Below are 25,015 nucleotides of genomic sequence, written 5' to 3'. Positions count from 1 at the left end.
TAACCAATGAAGGCATATGTGCCTGGGCTTTTCCTGTGTGGGAAGTGTTGTAATTACTTATTTTATCTCTTTGTTATAGATCTATTCAGATTTCTGTTTCTCCTTGAGTCAGTTTGGATAATTTGTATCTTTCTAGAAACTTGTCCATTTCATCTAAGTTATGTAATTTGCTGACAAATGGCTGCTGATGCTATCTACACTAATAAAAGAGGAAAATGCTCATTGATTGTACCTTCGCTACGCCCACAGCCAGTCAGAAGTTATATGCAAATTAAGCCAAGAAAGATGGAGGGTGAATTTGCATATGCAGGAGGGGCGGGCTGCACCTGATGCTGCCAGCTGGGACCAGGCAGCCATCAGGGACCAGGCAGGCCAGGCAGGCAGTGCCTGACACCACCCTCTGGGTCCAGTCCACCATGGGGGATCAGGCAGCCCAAGCAGACAGCGCCTGACATCCTCTGCAAGGTTGAGCTAAGTAAGTGGGCGGAGGTAACGGGGAGAGCCTGACGCTGTCAGCGGGGTCCAGGCTGCCATTGGTAACCAGGCAGGCCTGGCTGGCAGTGCCTGACTCCCTGAATGGTGTCCAGGTTGCCATCGGAGACCAGGCAGGCTGAGCAGGCAGCACCTGACGCTACCTACAGTGTTCAGTCCACCATGGGGGACCCGGCAGGCCAGGTGGGCAGAGCCTGATGTCGCCTTCTGGGTCGAGGCCTCGATAGGTAATGGGGTAAAGAGGGGGGAGGCAGTACCTGATGCCGCCCACGGTGTCCATGCAGCCATTGGGACCCTGGGTAGGCTCGGGTGGCCTGGGTCTCTGGGACCACTGTCTGACCCCAGGCCACCTGTGGACACCAGTGGAGCAGGCTGGGGTTGGACATTTTAATGAAAATGGGATGCCTGTGCCCCGGTCTACCATGCCCAGTCCCTGGCGAGGAGAAGGCAGTTGGCAATTAGCAGGCACCAGGGCTTGGCAGGGAGTGGGAGCAACCTGCAGGCATGCTACCAAGAAGAGGTGCTAACCATTATGACGCAGAGCTGGCTGATAGAGGCACGCAAAGGTGCAGATGAGGTGGCTCTCACTGACGCTGAGCTTGGAAAGTGCACCAACAGCCTGATGGACTAAATCGCCTTTCTGAAGAAGGTGCATGAAGAGGAGATCACTGAGCTGCAGATGCAGATCCAGAATGCTCAGATCTCCATGCAGATGGACATGTTTTCCATGTCTGTCATGCTGAAGGACATCCGTACCCAGTACGAGAAGTTAGCTGCCAAGAACATGCAAAATGCAGGAGAATGGTACAAGAGCTGCTCACCATGCTGACCGCGGTGTCCTGCCAAGACACCTACCGGATGCACGACACCAAGGATGAAGTGTCTGAAAGCTGCTGCCTGCTCAAGGCCAAGACCCTGGAGATCAAAGCATTCCAGGGCATGAACTAAGCTCTGGGAAAGCAACTGTGAGAGCTAGAGGATAAGCAAAACTCTGATGTTAGTGCTATGCAGGACACAATCAACAAATTAGAAAATGAGATGAGAACTACTGAGAGTGAAATGGCATGATATTTAAAAGAATACCAAAACCCCCTCAATATGGCTTTGAACATTGACATTGCAGCTTACAGGAAACTCCTGGAAGGTGAGGAGACCCAGCTCAGTTTCACCAGTGTGGGAAGCATAGCCAGTGGCTTCTCCCAAAGTTCCCAGATCTTTGGTCGATCTGCCTAAGGTGGTTTACAGACCAGCTCCTACTTGATGTCCAATCGCTCCTTCCCTTCTTAATACACCAGCCATATCCAGAAGGAGCAGATTGAAGTGTAGGAGACCATTGAGGCTGCAAAAGCTCAGGAAGCCAAGGATGAACACCCCTTTGAAGAGAAGATGAAGAGGAGGAGGAGAAGGAAGTGGCTGATGAGGAGGAAAGAGAGGAAGAGGAAGAGCAAGAAGGTGCCAAGGCAGAATTTGGGGATGCAAAAGGGGAAGAAGAAGAAGGTGAAGGAGAAGATGCCCAAGAAGCTGAGGATGAGAATAAAGATGAAGGTGCTGGGGAGGAGCAAGCAACCAAGAAAAGATTGAGCCCCCCTTTCCTTAATTATTTCAGGAATAATCCTCCTGAAACCAGGTCAACCCCATCACCAACCAAGCAGTTGAGTTCCCAATACTATATGAATTAAGAAGTCAATATATATAACATTCTGAGGTGACTCAGGTTGGACATTAAATGTTATGCTATGACTTTTCTCCTTATGCAGAGTATCTGTTTGCTTAGAGTGGCTTCTTGGCTTGCTGCCAGCCTGTGCATGGTCCATGCTTATGAGTTCAGGATCTATGACAATGTGAATAATTCAGATGTTTACAACAAAAACACATGAATACACTGATGTTAATGTTAAACTTCATGGAAAAAATAGTCTTTTGAGTCTTTGGTGGTTAGAAATTAAAGACCTCAAATCATGTGTGATAAACAGTAAATAAAGTTACACTGAATGACAAAAAAAAAAAAAAAAAAAAAAAAAAAAAAAGAAAACCCCAAAAAAAAAAAACCCAAAAAAAAGCAAAACAAAAAAACAAAAAATATTAGGGGCCAGGAAACATTCAATAAACTAGGGAATCATTCCCAAATCAGAAAGGGAAGTCACAGGCTGTATATTTTTGCTATGAATACAGTATTTCCTACTACTTACAGCATATCCAATGTAATGTATTAGATGCCTACCTATCACATGAAGTATGTATTCTCATAGAGTAATACTGGTACATATGTTATAGTTATGGCAGTATGTCATACCCTATATATATTAATAAAAGGGTAATATGCTAATTAGACCATGGGACCTTCCAGAAGTCTTTCTAGACAAAGCCATGGTGGCAGAGGCTGTTAGGGGTAATCAGGCCAGGAGGGGAAGGCAGTTGGGGGTGATCAAGGTGACAGGGGGTTAAGTTGTGGGCAATCAGCCAGCAGTCAGAATGGTTAAGGGTGATCAAGCAGGCAGACAGGCAAGTGGTTAGGAGCCAGCAGTCCCGGGTTGCGAGAGGGTAGTCCAACTGCCAGTTTATGCCCAATCCCACAGGGGTCTCAGATTGGAGAGGATGCAGGCCGAGCATCCTCTTATCCCCACCCCCACCCCCATTAATATCCTTATAATCATTTTTATTTTTTTAAGCTTGGAAGTGATGTCCCCTTTCTCTATCCTGATTTTAATACATTGAATTCCTCTTTAAAAAACTTTTGGTCTGTCTAGCAAAAGATTTTTCAATTTTGTTGATATTTATTTTCAAAGAAACATTTTGGTTTCACTGATTTTCTCCATTTTTCTCTTCCTTATTTTACTTTTTTATGCTAGTTTATTATTTTCTTTCTTCTCCTTGCTTTTTGTTTAGTTTGCTCTTTATTTTGTTTTTTTGTTTGTTTGTTTTTCTTGTCTTAAGGTGGAAGGTTTAGTTCTTAATTTGAGAGCTTTTTTTTAAATACAAACACTCATAAGTTTCTCTTTGAGCACTGTTTAGCTGCATCCATTATGTTTTGGTATGTTGTATTTTCATTTTCATGCATCTTAGAGTATTTTATAATAGTCCTTGTGATTTATTTCTTAATACACTAGTTATATAGAGGTGCGTCTTCAAATTTCCACGTATTTATAAATTTCCTTCCCAAATTTCCTTCTGTTATTGGTTTCTAATTTGATGTCATTATAGTCAGATAACATACTTCCTCTGGTTTCAATTCTTTTAAATTGATTTAGGCTGTGTTACAGTTTATGATTGTAGCAAACTAAGCTATAGATCAATCAGAAGTTTAACAAATAACCAGAGAAAGATATAGCTAAAAGCCTTTCATATATTAGTATTTGTGTAGCTCTTGTTACATATAAGTTAATTGTTTTCTAAATGGGTTATACCAGTTACACTGCTGTTATCTACTCATGAGTCTACTAGCTTCATTGTAACATCTTTATCATAGATGTTACATTTAATATCCTATATAATAAAGAGAGAATAAGCTAATTGACCCTCACACCATTGCAAAGATGGCAGCACCCACAGTCAATAAGGAGGTAATATGCTAATCGACTTCCATGCCCTCAAATATGGCGGTGCCCACAGCCACAAGATGGTGGCACCCAGTCCCCTCAGCCCCCCAGCCACCCAGGGCTGGCCTGAGGCAAGACAAGCCTCAGATGGCAACTGCCCAGCTGACATCCGAGGTGCAGGCAAGACTCAGATGGTGGCTACTTAGCCACCCAGGGCCGCCCAAGGCTCAGGTAACCAGGGCCAACTGAGGCTTGCATTGGCAGCAGTGGCAGCAGCAGAGGTGTGATGGGGCATTGCCTTCCCCTGATCACTGGGTTTCCTCCAGCCCCTGAGGGATCCTGGACTGTGAGAGGGGGAAGGCCAGGCTGAGGGACCACCTTCCTCCAGTGCATGAATTTTCACGCACTGGGCCTCTAGTTGGTTTATAATTCTTCAGAGTATTTATTGTTCACTGTGTTATAATACTTTATCAGAGGAACAGAGATAACTTTTGATTTATATTCTTTCCTTTTCTTTACTCCCAAGTCACCTGGAATCTCTGTGACTCCAAGTAGTGCCTCCTTTCCTAGTGCATATAATCAAAAGACATTTAAAGATAATCGTCAAGGTCAATGGCAACGTCGAAGACGGCTGGATGGAGCACTGAACAGAGTCCCAATTGGATTTTATCAAAAAGTATGGAAAATTTTACAGAAGGTGAGCATCACATTTTGCAGGTGTCTCTATTTTCCTCCTTGCATTCCTCATTCTCCTTGGTTGAGATATAACATGACTGTGACATCATAACAGTTATATAGATGTGAAATGCTACATGACGAAACCTAGAAGAAAACCTAAAAATGAAAGAGTTGATTTGTTATTTTGACAGTATTGATAATTTAGTCTCTTTCTACTGTTATTGCCATGGTGTTGTTTATAAATTAAATTTTTTAAAAATCATCACTTCTCTGTTTTTGTCCACAATTGGACATTGTAGGACATTATGATGCATTTGCTGCTAATCAGATGAATTTGTAACACTGTGTTGTTAATAACTAAATGTCACTATAGTAAAATAATTGCAGCATCTGAGTGGTTTGTATAAAAAATTCTTACCCGTATTTTTTTTTTTTGATGAAAACTACTAAATAAATGCAAAGTCATAATGATGTTAATAGTCCAAAGACTTTGTTGGCATGACCAATTTTGTTTTTCTTTTAAAGGCTTAGTTTGCCAAAGACATTTAAGGGGATGTACCATTATGTTTGTGACAGGTTTAGAGGGTCAGGAAGACCATTGTGCTCATTCATAGGCCTCATTCATAGTCTCTTAGGTGCCACTTTTTGCTTCATTGCCCTTGGCAAGAACCTTAAGAATACTTCCTCCAGGACTTCAGAACCTTTAGTTGTATTTCTCCCCTTAACACATTAATATTCTTCCAGTGACAAAATCATGCGATCATTTGGTAAGGTGGAAGTTGAGTCCATAGACTATCAGCCCTGCAATCATCCTCTCAAATAGTACCTAAAACTTGCTTTCAGTCCATCTAACTTCTCGAGCACAGTGGTGACATATATGTACCTGGCTTATAAAAATTCAGTTTCACAGACATATATTAGGTACTGTTCTACACCAAATACCATAGAAGATATCTGTTCTTGTCACTACAGAGTTTAGCCCATAGTTATCTTAATTAGCAGCTATAATGCAAGGCCAAGATACGTGTGATAAAAGTGTAGAACCATGAGGCTGTGAGAATACAAGAGAAGAAAATTTGAAATCTGACGAGGGAGATTGGGTATTTTGTGGTGGAATCAACACTTGGACTTGATTCAAATGCTCTGTTTTTGTTTTGTTTTTTTGTTTGTTTGTTTGTTTGGTTTTTAAATATATTTTATTGATTTTCCACAAAGAGGAAGGAAGAGGGATAGAGAGCTAGAAACATCGATGAGAGAGAAACATCGACCAGCTGTCTCCTGCACACCCCCTACCAGGGATGTGCCCACAACCAATGTACATGCCCTTGACCGGAATCGAACCCGGGACCTTTCAGTCCGCAGACTGACGGTCTATCCACTGAGCCAAACCGGTTTCAGCTGCCCTGTTTTTTTTCCATTCAATTCTTTTCAGATTATGAATGTAACATACTCACAGTGCACACATGCCTAAAGGCTAGTATTATACAAAGACTGTTGAATTTGATTTATGAAACATAGAATAGAAGTGTCTGGTAGAGTCACTGAAACAATTGGATTGAAATCTTTATCTATGGTGTAATATATAATGTTTTGATTGATTTAAAATCTAAAATGGCAAGTCATTAGTTCTTATTGGCTTTTAGTAATTGAGTTGATGTTTAGGAGGAAAATAAAATATCATTCATTCCTATAGTATGTCTTAAGCACCTGCTGTGCACTAGGCAGTGCCCTAGGTGCTGGCAGTGATACAACAAAGAGCAAAACAGACAACAATCACTGACCTTATAGAATTTACATTCTACTAAGAGAGATAAATAATAAATAAATAACAAGCATAGCAAATAAGTAATTACATATAATGTTAAAAGATGACAAGCCTGTGGACTGAAGCGTCCTGGGTTTGATTCCAGTCAAGGGCACGTACCTAGGTTGTAGGCTCAATCCCTGGCCCTGGTCAGGGCACATGCAGGAGGCAACCAATCAATGTGTCTCTCTCACATCAATATTTCTCTCTCTTTGTCTCTTTCCCTCCTTTCCACTCTCTCTAAAAATCAATGGGAAAATAACCTCAGGTGAGGATTTTTTAAAAAAAAATCACAAGTACTATAGATGTAGAGAGTATTGATGGGGATGTTTAAATAGAAAATGTAGTAACTGCGTATGTCCAATAAATTTATATCTTGAGTTTTTTCTTCAACCTAAAAATCTTTCTGAAAGCCAATTTGTGATCGCTCTGGGATTGAGTATGGTATCCTTCCATGTAGTCTCTGAATCTTTGGGGCCAGTTGGTTGCCAAAGGTAGAACTTCCCTACCCCTTCCACTCCCCTAAGTAGAGTATGAACCTTAGGTCTCTTATAGTTCAACCCTGCTTCTTGCCACATAGTAATCACAACCCCTTGTCAAGCTGCAGGGCCTTTCACTGGCTTGTGATTACTTAGCATCGCTCCTGTGAAGCACACTTAGAAATATTAAGTATCTCCTTATAGTCTCCCAGTTGCCAGCATAGCCTTATTGACAGCATGTTTTTGCTGTTTTGCAGTGTCATGGACTTTCAGTGGAAGGTTTTGTTCTACCTTCTTCAACCACTAGAGAGGTAAGATTCTGTCATTCACATTTATGTGATTTCTAGCTTGTCTGACTAAAGTATTTCAATGATCATTTTTCAGAATAACAGAACTGTGCTTTTATAAATCAAAAGAACATGAAGTTTGAAGAAATGAGAAAATGTTTTTAACAAATAGAACAAGAATATATTTTTTTTAAATCAATCTTTATTGTTCATATTATTACAAAGGTTCCTCATTTCTTCCCCCCTCCACCAGGTTCCCACCCCACCCTCGGCCCCCTCCCCATCACCATTGTCCTCATCCATAGGTGCAGTTTATATTCAGTCTCTTCCTCCCTCCCTTTCCCCGATAGTAAATCCCTTTTCAGATAGTAAATCAGTTACTTAGCATTTTCTCATATCAATAATACCTCCACATGCCCAATGATACATTTCACACAAAAGACATTTCCAAATAGGTCAACCAGCCTTATCCAGTCCCCACCCAAGGCACTCACAGATCAACACCCCAGCCCTATACTAACTCAACACATCCAGATCTAAGCCTTCATCACTTGATTCAGCAGACCCTCAAGTTCCCACAAAAGTTTCCAGCCATGTCTGAGAGGCAGCCGTGGGGCAGGGGCAGGCGAGGAGCGAGCTATTCTGGGCCTGGCTGCTCCGAGCCTGGCCTCTGTTGCTCTGGTTCGTTCCACAACCGGCTGCTCCGGGTCTGGTCACTGCCGCTCCCGACCTAGTTGCTCTGGATTGGCTGCTGCTGCTCCGGGCCTGGCCGCACCCAACCTGGCTGCTCTGGGCCTGGGCGCTCCGGGCCTGGCCGCTCCCAGCCTGGCAGCTGCTGCTCCGGGCCTGGCCACACCAGACCCAGCTGCTCCAGACTTGGCTGCTCCCAGCCTGGCAACCGCTGCTTCGGGCCTGGCTGCACCAGACCCGGCTGCTCCGAGCCTGGCAACTCCCAGCCTGGCAGCCTCTGATCCGGGCCTGGCCGCTCCCAGCCTGGCAGCTGCTGCTCCTGGCCTAGCCACACCCGACCTGGCTGCTCCGGGCCTGGCCACTCCCAGCCTGGCAGCCGCTGCTCCGAGCCTGGCCGCTCCCAGCCTGGAAACCGCTGCTTCAGGCCTGGCCGCACCAGACCCGGCTGCTCCGGGCCTGGCCACTCCCAGCCTGGCAGCTGTTGCTCCGGGCCTGGCCGCACCCGACCTGGCTGCTCCGGGCCTGGCCGTTCCCAGCCTGGCAGCCGCTGCTCCGGGCCTGGCTGCACAAGACCCGGCTGCTCCAGGCCTGGCCGCTCCCAGCCTGGCAGCTGCTGCTCCGGGCCTGGCCGCACCCGACCCGGCTGCTCTGGGCCTGGCTGCCCCTGGCCCAGCCGCTCCGAGTCTGGCCGCTTCCAGCCTGGATGCTCCAGGCTTGGCTACTGCTGCTCCGGGCTTGGCCGCACCCGACCCAGCTGCTCCGGGCCTGGCCGCTCCCAGCCTGGCAGCCGCTGCTCCGGGCCTGGCCGCACCCAACCCGGCTGCTCCGGGCCTGGCCGCTCCCAGCCTGGTAGCTGCTGATCCGGGCCTGGCCGCACCCGACCCGGCTGCTCCGGGCCTGGCCGCTCCCAGCCTGGCAGCCGCTGCTCCGGGCCTGGCTGCACCAGACCCGGCTGCTCCGGGCCTGGCCACTCCCAGCCTGGCAGCTGCTGCTCTGGGCCTGGCCGCACCCGACCCGGCTGCTCTGGGCCCGGCTGCCCCTGGCCCGGCCGCTCCGAGTCTGGCCGCTCCCAGCCTGGATGCTCCAGGCTTGGCTACTGCTGTTCTGGGCCTGGCTGCTCCCAACCCGGCTGCTCTGGGCCCGGCTTCTCCGGGCCCGGCCACTCTGGGTCTGGGTGTTCCTGGACTGGCCACCTTGGGCTTGGCTGCCTCTGCCTCAGGCCTGGCTGCCACTGCCCCAGGTCTGGGTGCTCCAGTGCTGGCTGTTGTTGCTCTGGTTCTGATGCTGCTGCTCTGGGGCCTGGCCATTGCTGCTCCGGGCCTGGTTGCCACTGCCGTGTGCCTGGGCTCTCTAGGCCTGGCCGCCGCTGTTCCAACATTCTGTCCTTTTTTTTTTTTTTTTTTTTTTTTTTAACGCATATATGTTGCAATGTTGGCTGGTGCGTTGAGTTCTGACTTAGTCTTTGATTTTTCAAGATCTTCTTTGTATTCTTTCTTAAGTAATTTTACTATCTTTTGCTCTCACTTGATTTCTTCCCATTGAGAACTTCTTTGGTTTCTTCCTCCTTGTCCTGGGAGCTCAGCAGGTTGGCCTGTGGCACCCCTTTGTTTTCCACGGGCTCCCGCGCTGCTTCAGCCTGTTACCAGGGTCGGCGCCGCCCAGGAAGCAGCCCACAGCCTTGGCTCTGTTGCCCGCGCTCAGAGGTCGAAGGCTCAGGGGCACACCCCCTTGGGGGCCCCGTCACCCAGCTCCCTGCCGGCACCCGGCTGGCCGGTGTCAGGCAGGGGATCCTGCTCTCCGTCGTGTTCCTCCAGTCTGGAGCCTTCTTTCTCCTTCCCTCTAGGGGAGTCTAGGATCAGAGTCAACAGACTGTCCTCTGCGCGCAGTGCACGCAACTCTGGGGGCTCCGCTTTTCGCCACTCCCCTGGGATTCCGCCTCACAGCCCCGTCTCCCCCTTCTCGAGCCTGGGTCCCCAGGGTCTGGTCCAGGACTGGGGTTCAGAGCAGTCAAAACTGGGGCCCAACACAGCTGGGGCTCCCGTTTCCTTCCCTCCAGGGCAATCCCGCATCAGAGTCAACATTCCTTCCCTTGCAAGCAATGTGCGCGACTCGGGGGCTCGGCCTTTCGCTGCTCTCCCCGGACTCCACCTCACAGCCCCGTCTCCCTCTACTTGAGCCTGGGTCCCCAGGGATTGGCCCAGAACTGGGGTTCAGAGCAGTCCGGACTGAGGCTCAGTGCCGCCGGAGCCCCTGTTCCTTCCTGCTAGGGTAATCCAGCATCAGAATCAACATTCAGTCCTCTGCGCGCAAGGTGTGAGCGACTCCGGGAGCCCTGCTTTTCGCCGCTCGCCTGGGATTCCGCCTCACAGCCCCGTCTCCCCCTGCCGGAGCCTGGGTCCCCAGGGTCTGGCCCATAACTTGGGGCTCAGCGCTGCCTGTTCGGGGGTTCAGCCCAGGCTGGGGGTTTTATTTCCTTCCTGTTAGGGAACGCCGGGCAGCACCCAGCCCTCTCCTCCTCTCTGGCTGCGACCTCTCAGCGCGCGCGTGCGTGCGAGCGCGCAGCATGTCTCCGTACCTTAGGCTTTTTTTCAGCTCCTCTGATTTTGCTTCTGGTTTTCTCTTTCCTTCTTATTGTAGAATTTTCAGTCAATCGACTACCTGTAGCTCTGGGCGATGTCCACTCTACATTTTAGTTGTATTCCATTGAAATTGTTGTGTGCTGCTGTGGTTAGGTTTCTACCCGAGCAGCCATCTTGGATCCTCCTCCCTAGAACAAGAATATTAATGAATAATTAGGTATTATATTAGTTATATAAGGGCAGCTTCTTTTAATGATTAAATTGGGCTTATTTATGTGAGTGTTACTGGAGTTGGAGGGCAGACAAGATAAACACCTAAGAATGAATGATTTCTCATGTCCCTATTTTTCTTAACCCCACTATTCTGTGGTAGATGCTTGTAGACTATTAGATCATAAACCAGCATCCTTAGCTCCAATTATATGTTACAACAATCTGAGCTCTCATCTCCAATTTAGTGGATTATAGTTTCCAGGGATAGGGCTTGAGCACCTATACTTTTTTTGTTTTTGAGCATCTGCACTTTTAAAAAATCCTTAGAATGACTCTGATATATAACTGTGATTGGAAAACATTGCCATGAAACACAGACATAGTTTATCAGGTACTTTCACATTTGAATTTTCACCCAAACATATGGAAAATTTAAAGAAATGGTTTGTATTCAAAATCAATAAATAAGTTAGAATTAGGAATCTAGAAATAGTAAATTGGACAGTAGAAAATTCTCAAAAACACTAGAATTGTTACAGATATTTTCTGGAGAGTCAGGTATAGAAAGTTAATGCTCTGCTTCAAGGCTTCATTCTTGCCTATAGGTTTTTCCTCTAATAAAGAACACTGTGTTCTCTTTGTCTTTTCTCTGCCTTCCAGCAAGATTGAAATGTTAATAGAATCCTATATAATAAAACCCTAATATGCAAATCAACCAAACGGAGGAACAACTGGTGTAATGAATGGTTTCTATGACATGCACTGACCACCAGGGGGCAGACATTCAATGCAGGAGCTGTCCCTGGTGGTCAGTGCACTCCCACGGGTCTTGGCTGATGAGGAAGCCAGGAGCCCAATTCCAGAAGCCAGGCACACGGCTGAAGAGCACAGCAGTGGTGGTGGGAACCTCACCCACCTCCGCTGCAGGTGAGCAGTAAGGAGTGAGGGGCCCTGGCCTGCGAGATCCCTGGACACCAAGAGGGATGTCTAATCCAGCAGGTAGATATCCCCTGAGGGGCTCCAGACTGCAAAAGGGTGAAGGCCAGGCTGAAGGACCCCCATTCTGGTGCACGAATTTCATGCACAGGGCCTCTAGTTAATAATCCTACCTAATAAATAAAAGAGTAATATGCAAATTAACCATCACTCTGCTCTACAAGCCACGCCCACAAGCCACACCCACCAGTCAGTCAAATAAACCCAACCAAGATGGCTACAGCCACAGAGAGCAGGAGGGAGGCATTTCCCTGGCAACAGAGGAAGCCAAACTTTCCGCCTGCCCTTGCCGGCCTACACCTCCACTCAAGGCTACAAAGTTTCAATTATAGAAGGTAAACAAATCCAAATAGAAACGGCTGCAGCCATGGGGTGAGCAGGAGGCTTGGCTCTGCTCCAGGCTACAAAGTTTCAATTGTAGAAAGTAAATATATCCCAGATACCAGGGCCTCAATTTGGGTTGCTGGGGGACATGGCTGGCCTGCAAATCACCACAGGCCCCTCACTCAGGCCACCTCATGCCCCAAGGGAACCCCCACCCTGATCTGGGACACCCTTCAGGTCAAACCAGCTGGCTCCCACATGTGCACCAGGCCTCTATCCTATCTAATAAAAGAATAATATGCAGATTGACCATCACTCCAACACACAATATGGCTGCCCCCTATGTGGTCAAAGATCTTGCCCCTTTGTGGACACAAGATAGCCAGCAGGGGAGGGCAGTTGGGAGGGACCAGGCCTGCAAGGGAGGGCAGTTGTGGGTGATCAGGAAAGTAGGGGAGGGCAGTTGGGAGGTACCAGGCCTATAAGGGAGGGTAGTTGAGAGGGACCAGGTCTGCAAGGGAGGGCAGTTGAAGGCAATCAACCCTGCAGGGGAGAGCAGTTAGGGGTGACCAGGCCACCAGAGGAGGGAAGTTGGGGGCAAACAGGTTGACAGGGGAGCAATTAGACATCAATCAGACTGGCATGGGAGTGGTTAGGGGGTGATCAGGCTGGCAGGCTGAAGCAGTTAGGGTAGGGGTGTCGAACTCAATCAGAGAAGGGGCCAAAATCTAAAATCCAGCCTAAATCGCGGGCCGAATGGTTTACTGAACAGTCATAAACTGACAATGTCATAAACTGACAGCGGAGTGCAGTGATGACAGCGTGGTGCAGGCCACATTGCAAGGCCTGGCGGGCTGGATTTGGCCCGCGGGCCTTGTGTTTGACATATGTGGGTTAGGGGCAATCAGCAAGGCAGGAAGGTGAGCAATTGGGAGCCAGCAGTCCTGGATTGTGAGAGGGATGTCTGACTGACCGTTTAGGCCCGATCCCCCCTGCCCCCATGCATGACTTTCATGCACAGGGCCTCTAGTCCTACATAATAAAGAAGTAATATGCAAATTGACCCTCACAGCCTCACAAGATGGCTGCCTATGACCAGGCCAGTAGGAGGGTTAATGAGGGATGACCAAATGACTGAACAGCAGGCTGCATTGGGGGGCTGTGAGGGGTGACCAGGCTGATGGGGGGTTGCAGTTGGGGGTGACCAGCCTAGCTGGGGGCCATTTGGGGGCAATTAGGCTGGCAGGGGAGGCAGTGAGTGGTAACTGCACCTGCAGGGGGGCAGTTGGGGGTAACCAGGCTGACGGGGGGGCAGTTAGGTGCGATCAGGCAGGCAGGCAGGTGAGCAATTAGGAGCCAGCAGTCCAGGATTGTGAGAGGGATGTCCGACTGTCTGTTTGGAGATGATGCAGGCTGGGCTGAGGGACACCCCCCCCCCCCCATGCATGTCATGCACTGGGCCTCTAGTAATAATACATAACTGAATGGTAACTTTAAGAGTTTTTCAAAGTATCTTCACACATTCTTTAATTTTATCTTCAACACAAGTATGTGAGATAGCTAAGAAAGAGATTATGGTAGAACTAGTAACTGACAAAGGGAGGACCTGAACCAAGGTTTTTAGATTCCAAATCCGCATTGCCACCTTAAACTGTATATTTAATATAATTTTGCCAAAAAATATTCTTCAATCCCTTCATGCTAAATAAACTTTAGATTTCTTAATGCCCATTTTAACCTGATAGTATATTCATGATTGACATTCCTCCAGTCATTATATATATATATATATATATATATATATATATATATATGATTTTAAGTTCTATTTAGTTTTTTCATTTATCCAGTCATATTTACTTTTAAATGACTATAAAAACTCATGAAGTTGCTATACCATATGCTGTTATTTACACAATCATTCCCATGTTTAGCTTACTTCTGGTCTTATGCTTGTGACTAATGCTGCTATAAACACTCTTGTACATAGAGTTTGTTTTGTTTTTTCCCTTTTGAGTTATTTTGTTAGGATGAACTCCCAGAAATAGGATTGGGATTAGAGGGCAGCAATACTTTCATGATTCATTAGGCAATGCCAGACTGTTTTCCAAAAAGATTAAACCAATTTACTTACTTACTTTAAAGATACTGAAGCAGTGCTTTTGGCTACAGCGTTTTTACTGCCTTTCAGAATAGATGAACTGATGTCTCCTGATGATTGGTCCTTCAGAAGTGATTTTCTTTTTCTCTATTGCAGATGACTCCAGGGGAGATTAAATTCTCTGTTCATGTGGAGTCTGTCCTAAATCGTGTGCCTCAGCCAGAATACCGCCAGCTTTTGGTTGAAGCCATTCTTGTTCTCACCATGATGGTAGATATTGAAATTCATAGTATCGGAAACATTATTGCTGTGGAAAAAATAGTGCATATTGCCAACGACTTGTTCCTTCAAGAACAGGTAGGCAAACCTATTGTTTTCTCAAAAGGGAATATCTGGCACTAATCTGACTGCATTGCGAACTCTTCCTGAAGCCACCGTCACTTTCCTGTGCCCTATACTTAATCGCTATTTTGTGGGTCCCTTTTGAGATGGCTCTGAACTGATTGCAAAGGAAGTAGGCTGTGAGATGACCTGCCTTTCACCATATGCTATATGCCTGTTAGATTGTAAAGTTGCCTGGAACTCAAGAGCTTTTATGCTTTTCATTGTATTTCAAATTTTTTATTATACTACTTTTTGTTGTGATAAGAATTTAATGAGAGACTATTGGGTGCCATACCCTCTCTGAAGTATTAAGGAAAAGAGAATATTACAATATATTTTAGTTTTGGTTTGGTTTTGCTTCTGATGTTTACCTATAGGAAAATATTAAAGTAAACCTTTTAATTCTACATTTTTTTCTTAATAAATTTTCTTCCAGGAAATTAACCATATTTTTAAAATATAAACTATTTATAGAAAGCCTTCCAAATGTTTCCTAGATTCAGTGTAGGAACACATAAGGTGATGGACATGCACTGTTGTCCATAGAAAAATCTCTAAGACATTGACAGGTGTTTTATTCTCTTAAGCACTGGGGGGGTGGGGGGGTGGGAGGGATGCAAAAAAAAAAAAAGTAAAATTATCTGGGATTTTCTAGGATAATCCTGATTTTAAATATTCTGAGTTCCAGTCAGTTTGTGAATCAGAAATGCAATCTCTTTTAGACATAGACCCTAGCTTAGAAAGTTTATAGTATACCTGAATTAAGTAATGTAGAAAGAAATACTGGTAAAATGCAATATAACAATACACAGCTGAAATCAGTAGTATTAGAAAGACTCAGACTAAAGTCCCTCTAAGGCTGTGGTTGGCAAACTGCAGCTCCGAGAGCCACATGCGGCTCTTTGACCCCTTGAGTGTGGCTCTTCCACAAAATACCACAGCCTAAGTGAGTCTATTTTGAAGAATTGGCGCTAGAAGACGCTTAAGGTTAAAAAAATTGGCTCTCAAAAGAAATTTCAGTCATTGTACTGTTGATATTTGGCTCTGTTGACTAATGAGTTTGCCGACCACTGTTCTAGGGTGATTTGTAAGTATTAACATTTGAATTTTAATAGGAATAACTCATTTAATCAACACTTTTATTTAACTCTCAAAAATTCTAAATAATTAATACTTTAAATGTAATATATATTACAGATCTAGTGGACAGATCTAGTGAAAAAATGCATGTATAAAATATATTCCCTGCTTTGTGCATCACTCTGATCCCTTCCTAGCTAAACAGCCTATGATCCAACTAGTTGGTGATGGGGAAGAGGCTCTGAGTTACCCTAATCAGACTTTAATTAGTATGCTTAGTAACTTTTCCTTTCCCCTGTGTTCTTCCACCCTTAAAAAATAAACAGAAAACCCTCGGCGCTGATGATATCATGTTGGCAAAGGATCCTGCATCTGGCATCTGCACTCTTCTGTACGACAGTGCACCCAGTGGCAGATTTGGCACCATGACCTACCTCTCCAAGGCAGCCGCCACCTACGTGCAGGAGTTCCTGCCCCATAGCATATGTGCCATGCAATGAGGCCTTTGGGCTCTGGCTACTAGGAGCCTTTTGCCAGCTGGTTCCTGCCTCTGCTGATTGTGCATGGAACTGAACTGTGATGGCCCAATCACTCCCACCCTACCACAAGAAGAGTAAACTTTTCTGACAAACTAACTGCTTTAGAAGAAGTGAACCCTTGTTCAACCAAGCTCTTCACTGTGGTTCTTAATTCTTTAATGGGTCACAAAAGTATGCATGTGTTTTTATTCTCTAGACCTGTTACACACTTAGTGTTTTAACTGCTGTTTAGGGAGCAAGTATTAATAATAATGTATTCTTCAAGTTTGGTTTTCCTATGTGTGGTTTCCTTGTGTGAATGAGTGGTGGGTACTTTGAGACATTATTTTAAATGAGTAAAGCCTAAATTGTTGCATTTTATGCTGCTATGAATTGCAAATATTTATTCTAAATGCCTTTTCTTGGAAAAAGAGCATAGCAAATCATAGTTTTCTTCTTTATTCTCATGTTGCCTCACACTGAATGATATGCTCCCTCCTGTGTAGAATTATTGATTCTGCTTTTGCCTTTTCTGTATCCGCACACATGATTTCTAGTCTCCCTTTGGTGAAATGTCAAAAACTGAAAGTCTAGGGTGTATAGTTCAGGATTTGTGCATTAACGCTTGAAGTTAGTTTTGTGAAGATTGCTAGGACTCAGATGTGTATTTGTAGTAGAAAATGCAGAATAACCCAGAGCAGTGGTCAGCAAACCATGGCTTGTGAGCCACATGTGGATCTTTGGCCCATTGAGTCTGGCTCTTCCACAAAATATCGTGTGCAGGCGCACACATACAGTGCGACTGAAACTTCGTGGCCCATGCGCAGAAATCGGTTTTCGGCTCTCAAAAGAAATTTCAATCGTTGTACTGTTGATATTTGGCTCTGTTGACTAATGAGTTTGCCGACCACTGACCCAGAGAAATGAAGCCAGGAGCCCAATTCCAGAGAGGAAAGGGGACAGAAGAAAAGATGCCTAGGGGGTATTATGCCTAGGAAACGAAGAGGAAATCAGAGGTGGCTCCATGCCCTGAAGAGAGCCTTTAGCACCTACTCCTGGCCTCTGAAGAGTAGGCTGGCACACAACACAGAGAGTAATTGAAGCTTCTGTCTTTGGCAACCAGGAATCGGCAGTCCAGTCTCTGGATGCTTTCCTGAGCACTCTTTCTTTGTTTTCACCTGTTCTCTAGCTCACTCACCTACTTACTTTCTACAGCATCCACCCCATCCCCAGTTCCAGGCCCTCCCATTTATTCTTAAAATCTCAAGTCTTCATTTCTTAATTCTAGTGTTGATGTATAGCTTGCTATCTGTGGGCATATATTCATTTCTTGCACACAACTGCATTTGTGTGTGTCTAAGCATACACGGGAAATTTTCTGAATATAAGTACCTTTATGTGGTTGTGTATCTGTAGCTATATTTGACAGACTAAGCAAGTATGTAAATATGAGTGTTGCTTGTGGCAGAGGGCAGTGACTGTGGCCTCAGACTGACATACAAAGGATAGTGGAAGAAATATTAAGTCCTCTTCTCCAGTCCCATGCTTAGGCAGCCTGTTTGGAGAATGCTTTTTCTCACTCTTAGTTCAGGCTGCTATAACAAAAACTACAGGCTGTATGGCTTAAACAACAAACATTTATTTTTCATAGTTCTAGAGGCTGAGAGGTCCAAGATCAAGGTCCCAGCAGACTCAGTGTTTGGTCAGGGCCTGCTTCCTGGTTTGCAGATGGCTGCCTTCTTGCGATGTCTTCACATGGTACAGAGACAGACCTCAGGTCTCTTTCTCTTTTTATTAAGACTATTAATCCTGTCATGGGGACTCCATGCTCATGGCTTCATTTAATTATCAGTATCTCTGAGAAAGGTCCCTACCTCCAACTTCCATAACATTGGGGGTAAAAGTTTCAACCTCTGAATTTGGGAGGGACATATTTTGTCTATGAAACTTTCCTCTGATTTTTGTATAAAAGCACTCCTAATTTCTCTGCTTACTCTCAAAGAATTTCCTACTTCAATCCCCTCATTCCCCCTGATTTTTCTGTTTTGTTTTTTTCTCCAATAATGGAGATGGAGATGAGGGACTCTGTAAATAATTTTTTACAGAAACATTGACAATCTTATGAGTACACATGAATAAGTGGCATAATAGGGTGATAGAAAACAGAAACAAAGAGAGGATGGCCAAGCTTCTCAGTACCTCTTATAAAGCAAATGGAAACACACAGTAAGTAGCTTTCTGCTTACATGATTTTCTGGTCATGTACAAAGATACAACCGGTCCTGAAACGTTGTCTTTTCACTTGCTGCAAGTGTGCCCCAACCACACAGAGTGCATCTGCTGTGGCACAGATGAAAACAACCACTCCCTCCCATACAAATTAGCCTGTGTTGACACCAATGGCTGCATTTCTCTGGGTTACTAAGTTGTCCAGCACTATGCTGCATTCTCACTATGTTTCACTTTTAAAACAACTTTTTAGAAAGCTTGATTTGTATTTTACTCATTTTAAGCATGTAATGCTAAAAAAGATAGATTTCTAAAGCACTTCTGTTTTTAAAATAGAATAAAAAATAGAATTTCCAATTAAATCATGTGTAAAGCTTAACATGTGTTCTTGTGATTGGAGTTTATTTCATGGCTCTATTTTATGTAATCTAATTATATACTACAGTCTAAGCTCATTAGTTAGGTCAAAGTAGAATAATATTAATATATTAATCACACATTATACATTATATTATGTTATACTATAGTCCCAGTGCATGAAATTTATACACTTGGGGGAGTGGGGAGGTCCCTCAGCCCAGACTGTGCCCTCTCACAGTCCAGGACCCCTCAGGGGATAGCCAACTGATGGGCTTAGGCCCACTTCCCCATGGGACATCCTTAGAGATGCTGCGGAGGCAGGAGAAGCTCCCTCAACAACCCCTGTGCTCACCAGCCATGGCTGAGTGGCGTTCCCCTTGTAGGAGCACACTGACCACCAGGGGGCAGCTCCTGCATTGAGTTTTTGCCTCCTGGTGGTCAGTACTCATTGTGTCATAGAGACTGGTCAATTTGCATATTAGCCTTTTATTATATAGGATAATTTATGTAAAAAAAGGCAGTTTTATAATTCAAATACATATCCACTAAAACTAGGCTCACTAAATTCAATTGGGTTTATTGACATCTTTCTAATAAATGAATAAGACTGATTTTTACCTGTTCTAATAAATGAATAAGACTGATTTTTACTCAGCATTAACAATTGTGTGTAAATGGTACTTCTGTGCTACTGGAAGGGCTAAGGACAATTTTTTCTCGTAAGTATTATAAATATTCAGCAGATTCTTGTTTGTACTAATTAGCTTTTTGTGTAAAAGGGAAAAAAAAGGGGGGGGGGGCGTTCACCCAGTAAGGATGAACAATTGCTGTAGTCCCATCTTGGTTAGTTAGGTTTTACTACATTATAGGAATTTTATGCAGCTGGTGGGGCAAAAGTTGTTCTTATCCCCAGCTCACAAAACATTTACCATCCATTTTGCACTTGTCAAATACCTAGTATCTTTACTAATGCAGTGGAGATACAGTGTTTTCCTCATATAGTCTTCACTTTCTAGTAAACTTGGATAACCTTAGGTCTTGGTTTTCCCAGAACAGTCCCCATCTATGCCCGTTGTCCTGACATAGTTATTAATAGCACTCTCTGTCACTCTCAAAAGTGTCCCAGTTTGGATGATATGGTCACCTTAAGCAGAACACTTAAGCAGAAGTCTGATTTCTTTTAAGGTTAAGCCTAAAAACCAACAACCTATTCTCAAAGCAATACTCATGTAGTAAAGGCATGGGGATGAAAACAACAATGGGGTACACTTTCCCAAAAATTAAGGAATATTTGGCATAATGCCAGACATTGTTATATGGGCATTTGGCAAGGACTGAGGCACTTAGCCTTTAAGCAAATTGTTTCAGATCAAACAACTAGTACATGGTAGAGCTGGGATTTGAGCCCAAGCAGTATGATTCTAGAGTTCAAATTTGTTGAGACATTCCTCAAAGAAAAGACATTAGAAAATGGTATGAAAACAAGGGCCAGACTGTTAAGTACAGTTGACATATCAATAGGCAGATTGTGAAACACACAAAAGAAGATGGCCAAAGGGGTAGGTACCTTTATAATAAATTTGCTTTCCCGTCTTCCTGCTTCTGCGAGCAAGTAAAGGCAGGAGAAATCAACAACAGTGGCTCAGCCCAACCTGACCTACTAGTTCAAAAACAACCATTAACAATAATGCCTGAGGAAAGTCAGTCAAGGAACTTGCTCAGTGTCACCACACATGGTAAACTTTGGAGCCACGATTCAAGCTAGTTCCTCTGAACTCCCATACTCTGGCTGCAACCCCATTTGCTTTGGAAAGGGTTTTCTTCCAACTTAAAGACTGTATGGTTATTAAGCATGTGAAAAACTGAGGTTAGGGACTTATGGCAAGGTTTGTGCTCTGTCTTAATAATAAACAAGGGTCCAGACTCCCTGTGAGATTTGCTGCAGGAATATGCTGCCAGATCCAAAGACTCCTGGAACAGTTTATCTTTCACTACTGTTGAATCCTGTTGCCAATTGAGGATACGGTTTCCAGTTTAAAAGTGAAGTTCCTACGTTTAAGTGTTCAGTTACCTGTTTGTTTGCTAGATCTGAAAGAACACATAAAACAATCTTTTTTCATGTCATCTGATTGGAGTCCAGATTTTGGGGTGTCAGTTGGTCAACCTTGCCCTCTCCCTTCCACTGCCTATCCAGTAAGGTCGATTTTCTCCTTATAGCATCCACCTGTCTTCATCTCATCTTTCAATTCTTTATTGTTTAAAGTATTACATAAATCTCCCTTTTCCTCCATGTATCCCTTCCCAGCCACTCCCAGCACCCAGAACATATGCTCACCCCCCTACAATCTGTGTCCATTGGTCATGCTTATATGCATGCATACAAGTCCTTTGGTTGATCTCTTACCCACTCCACCCCCTTTTCCCTGCCTTCCCTTTTAGGTTGGACAGTCTGTTCAATGCTTCTATAACTCTGGCTCTACTTTTGTTCAGTTTATGTTGATCATTATATTCCACAAATGAGTGAGATCATGTGATACTTATTTCTCTCTGACTGGCTTATTTTGCTTAGCAAAATGCTCTCCAGGTCTATCAATGCTATTACGAATGGTAAGAGTTACTTCTTTTTATAGCAGCATAGTATTCCACTATGTAGATGTACCACAGTTTTTTAACCCATTCATCTGCTTATGGGCACATAGGCTATTTCCAAATCTTAGCTATAGCAAATTGTGCTGCTATGAACATAGGCATGCATATATCTTTTCTGATTGGTGTTTCTGATTTCTTGGAATATATTCCTAGAAGTTGGAACTCCCATCAGTTAATTCTTAAAGCCCCAGAGGCTTGTTCCCCTCTGTCTATAAACAGATGCATTTCTCCCTTGTCTTAAAAAACATTCCTGGGCTCTGACATTTCCCCAGGCTGATATACTATTTTCTTTCACAACTTCTTCAAAGGAAACTACACTTGACAATGTTGGCCTCACTCTTGAAACCCCTGCAATGTGGTTTTCTCCCTACCTCTCTCTTTTTTTCCATAGACATCAGTGAGCTCCCAATGGCAAAGGATTCTTCGACTCTTTTGCAATACATGACATTGTTATTGCCTTTTCCTTATAACCCTCTTATCCCTTGATTTCTATGAAACTGCACTATACTAATTATCACCCAACTATTCTTTTTTATCTCATTTCTGGCATCTTTTCTCCTCCTAACCTCCATAAACAGGCATTCTCAAAAATTACATTATATTCCTAGCTCAAAGTTTCTCACCATGGTGTGGGGCAGGTTTTAAAACGTGACATCTCATTGAGTTGTTGTTGTTTTTTTTTTTTTAATATATTTTATTGATTTTTTTACAGAGAGAAAGAGAGAGGGATAGAGAGTTAGAAACATCGATGAGAGAGAATCATCGATCAGCTGCCTCTTACACACCCCCCACCGGGGATGTGCCTGCAACCAAGGTACATGCCCTTGACCAGAATCGAACCCGGGACCTTTCAGTCCGCAGGCTGATGCTCTATCCACTGAGCCAAACCGGTTTCGGCGAGTTGGGTTTTTTTTTAAGCCCACTCTAATGGTTGCTAAAAAGAATGAATTGTATTAGTAGGCCAGCAGGAGTGGAATAGAAACTAGTTGGATATTGCTGAAGGTCCAAATGAGAGATTAGAGTTCCAGAGCTGGGGTAGCAGCAGTGTGGATGAAGGGAAGTGGATGTACAGTATTTAAGGCATGTCTTGGAGGTGGAAATGTAAATTGCTGATGGATTAGATTTGAGAGTGAAGGAAAGAGTGAATATAAATAACTCCCAGGTTTCTGGCTTAGGCAACTTGATAGCTGTTGGTCTTGTTACTGAGCTGTGAAAAATGGGGAAGGATTGGGAAAGACTTGGGTGGGGAAATCAGGAAATTTGGTTTGAAAGAGTTAAGTGAGGTGTAACTGACATTCCAGTGTAGTTCTCTTGACTCTATCAGATAGTTTCCTTGACAATCTCAGCCACTCATGACTTTAGCTATTTCTTTCTTATGTGGGGAAAAATGGGTTAAATACCTGCTTAACTTGTTGATTTATGAAATGCAATACTTTTAACATTTTAAAAATCTAACTCATGTTCATTCTGCTTTACCCTATAGTTATTCCTCGTTGTTCTCGTCTGCATTATATTAATACTACTAGACTCTTCACCAAGACTTTAAATTTAAGAGTTTTCACTGACTCTTTTCCATCTCTCTCTGACCAATATCCAAGTAGTAAGGAGGTCCTATTGAACCTACCCTCCCCATTGTTTCTCCCTCTTAACTCTTTCAAACCAAATTTCCATTGCCTCTACCTTAGTTTAAATCATCATTACTTATTGTCTGGACCATTGTGACACTCTCCCTGCCTCTCATCTTTCAATAGCTTATCTTTCCTACACACCACTGCTATAGAAATATTTTTTTAAGATTTCTGTTTAACTGTCTTCCCATTTTTCACAGGATGAAAAGTCTGTTTAGCCTGGCATTCAAAACCCTTCATTATCCATCCCCTTCATTTAAACCAGACTAGATAAATTCTCCTTTGTATTTTCACTTATGTTGGTGATTCTAGTCTGCATGCCTTCCTCTGGTTCCCATCTTCACCAAGTAAAATCCTGTCCATCTACTAAGACCCCATCTATTGACACTGAATAAGAATCCCAGTTGCCATTTAAGTACCATTTATCAAGTACTTGATGCTTATTTATTAAGTAATCTAAGCATCCTACATTCATTATCTGACTCTGCATTGCATATGTGTGATTTTGTGGGGTTTTTTTTTTTTGTGTGTGTGTGTTTGTCTCATCACTATAAGCATGCAAATTCCCTGAGAACAGAGATCAAATTGAATTCTTAGCTGAACCATACTTAGTTGATGTCAGATAAATGCTTGATAAATGACTGAATTTTTGCAGAGCTTTGAACTAGTTGCTATGGGAAAGTATAGAAGAAGCAGGAGAGCTTACATTCTGGTTAAAGAACACATTACAGGGAAAAGAAACGTTTGCAAAATAGAAGTATTGTGGGGATACTAAATGGATGGTTGAACAAATTTAGATTTAACACAGTCATCCTGGATGAATCAGGTTTATACAGTAAAGGATTCAGTGTCAGGCAAACCTGGTTTTGAATCCCTGCTTTTCCAAGTGTGTGACTTTGAACTGTTATTGTTTTATCTGTAAACTGTATCTGTAAAATGGGGTATTACAACCTCCTTCACAGCACTGTTGTAAGGACAAAATGAGAAAATACATACATGTGCATATTGCATTGCTCAATAAATGTTTAGAGAGTAAAAAACAAGGTAGATTTTTGAAGAAGGTATAAATATTGGGTTGTCTTAGGGGTTAGGCTTCAGCATTGACCAGCTTGTATTAGCGCATAGGATCCCCTAGGAACTTGGAAATACTGGTAATAATTCTAAAACTGCTTAAGAGTATTATTTAATGTGGACCTTCACATGAACCCTAACAATTTGCTTAACTTTTCAATAGCTGCAAAAGCAAAGGGAAGGAGGAGAGATAACTGCTATCTCCAAACATTACAGAAAGTATCTGCTTACACCTTTAGTGCACATGAGTTTTCAAGAAGTGCCTAATTTGACATCATTGTTTAATTGGAGTCTACCAAGCAACTTCCAGAGTACCAGCCAGCCTCTTGGGAAAGTGCTATCAGCTTTGCCAGAGTCAATTTGAGAGTGTTAACTCTTTTAAAAAAATTGATCACTTTTATCCATACATATGAGATTATTAACTCTTAATAAACATGGATAGGTGATGAAAAGCAATGAGGCACAGAATTTACTGTGTAAACTTTTTCAAACCCTTTGTTGCATTAATGGGTCATCCACCAAAAAAAAAAACTACAAAAAAAACACGTCATTTTGGTAGCTGGGCGCTACTCTTGGTGGCCACATTGTGTCTGTCTTTAATTACATGGATGTTTTCAGATTGAAACAATTCATAAAGAGTTAAGGTTTTCTTTCTTCCTTCCTTCCTTCTCTCTCTCTCTCTCTCTCTCTCTCTCTCTCTCTCTCTCTCTCTCTCTCTCTCTCTCTCTCTCTCTCTCTCTCTCTCTCTCTCTCTCTCTCTCTCTCTCTCTCTCTCTCTCTCTCTCTCTCTCTCTCTCTCTCTCTCTCTCTTTTGCTAAAACTCAAATTCCCGGCTATTTTAGTAATTAATCCAGTTCTTCTGCTCCTCAAACCCCTCTAAACTACATCTCCCGGCATGCTGTGAAGCTCATCTGACC

General features: G+C 43.8%; 1 protein-coding gene and 1 pseudogene across 4 annotated transcripts in view; both read left to right on the top strand.

The window, feature by feature from the left end:
• Positions 1-18,767, top strand: part of PHKA1 (phosphorylase kinase regulatory subunit alpha 1) — a 236,260-nt gene extending 217,493 nt beyond the window's left edge. For all 3 annotated transcript variants that reach the window (XM_084869451.1, XM_084869452.1, XM_084869450.1), the window contains 4 exons: positions 4,555-4,725; positions 7,247-7,300; positions 14,336-14,536; positions 15,970-18,767. In XM_084869451.1, the coding sequence (XP_084725577.1) occupies positions 4,555-4,725; positions 7,247-7,300; positions 14,336-14,536; positions 15,970-16,143 (600 nt within the window). In that variant the 3' untranslated portion in view covers positions 16,144-18,767. The remainder of the gene's footprint in view (positions 1-4,554; positions 4,726-7,246; positions 7,301-14,335; positions 14,537-15,969) is intronic.
• On the top strand, positions 1,025-2,419 carry LOC311615479 (neurofilament light polypeptide-like; annotated as a pseudogene). Its single transcript has one exon. The product of its transcript is annotated as a neurofilament light polypeptide-like (transcript).
• Positions 18,768-25,015: the final 6,248 nt, after the last annotated feature.

This window comes from Pipistrellus hanaki, assembly GCF_964339955.1.
Source record: "Pipistrellus hanaki genome assembly, chromosome: X".
Taxonomy (NCBI): domain Eukaryota; kingdom Metazoa; phylum Chordata; class Mammalia; order Chiroptera; family Vespertilionidae; genus Pipistrellus; species Pipistrellus hanaki.
The sequence above is the reverse complement of the archived record's forward strand: the minus strand, read 5'-3'. Positions and strand labels throughout refer to the sequence as shown.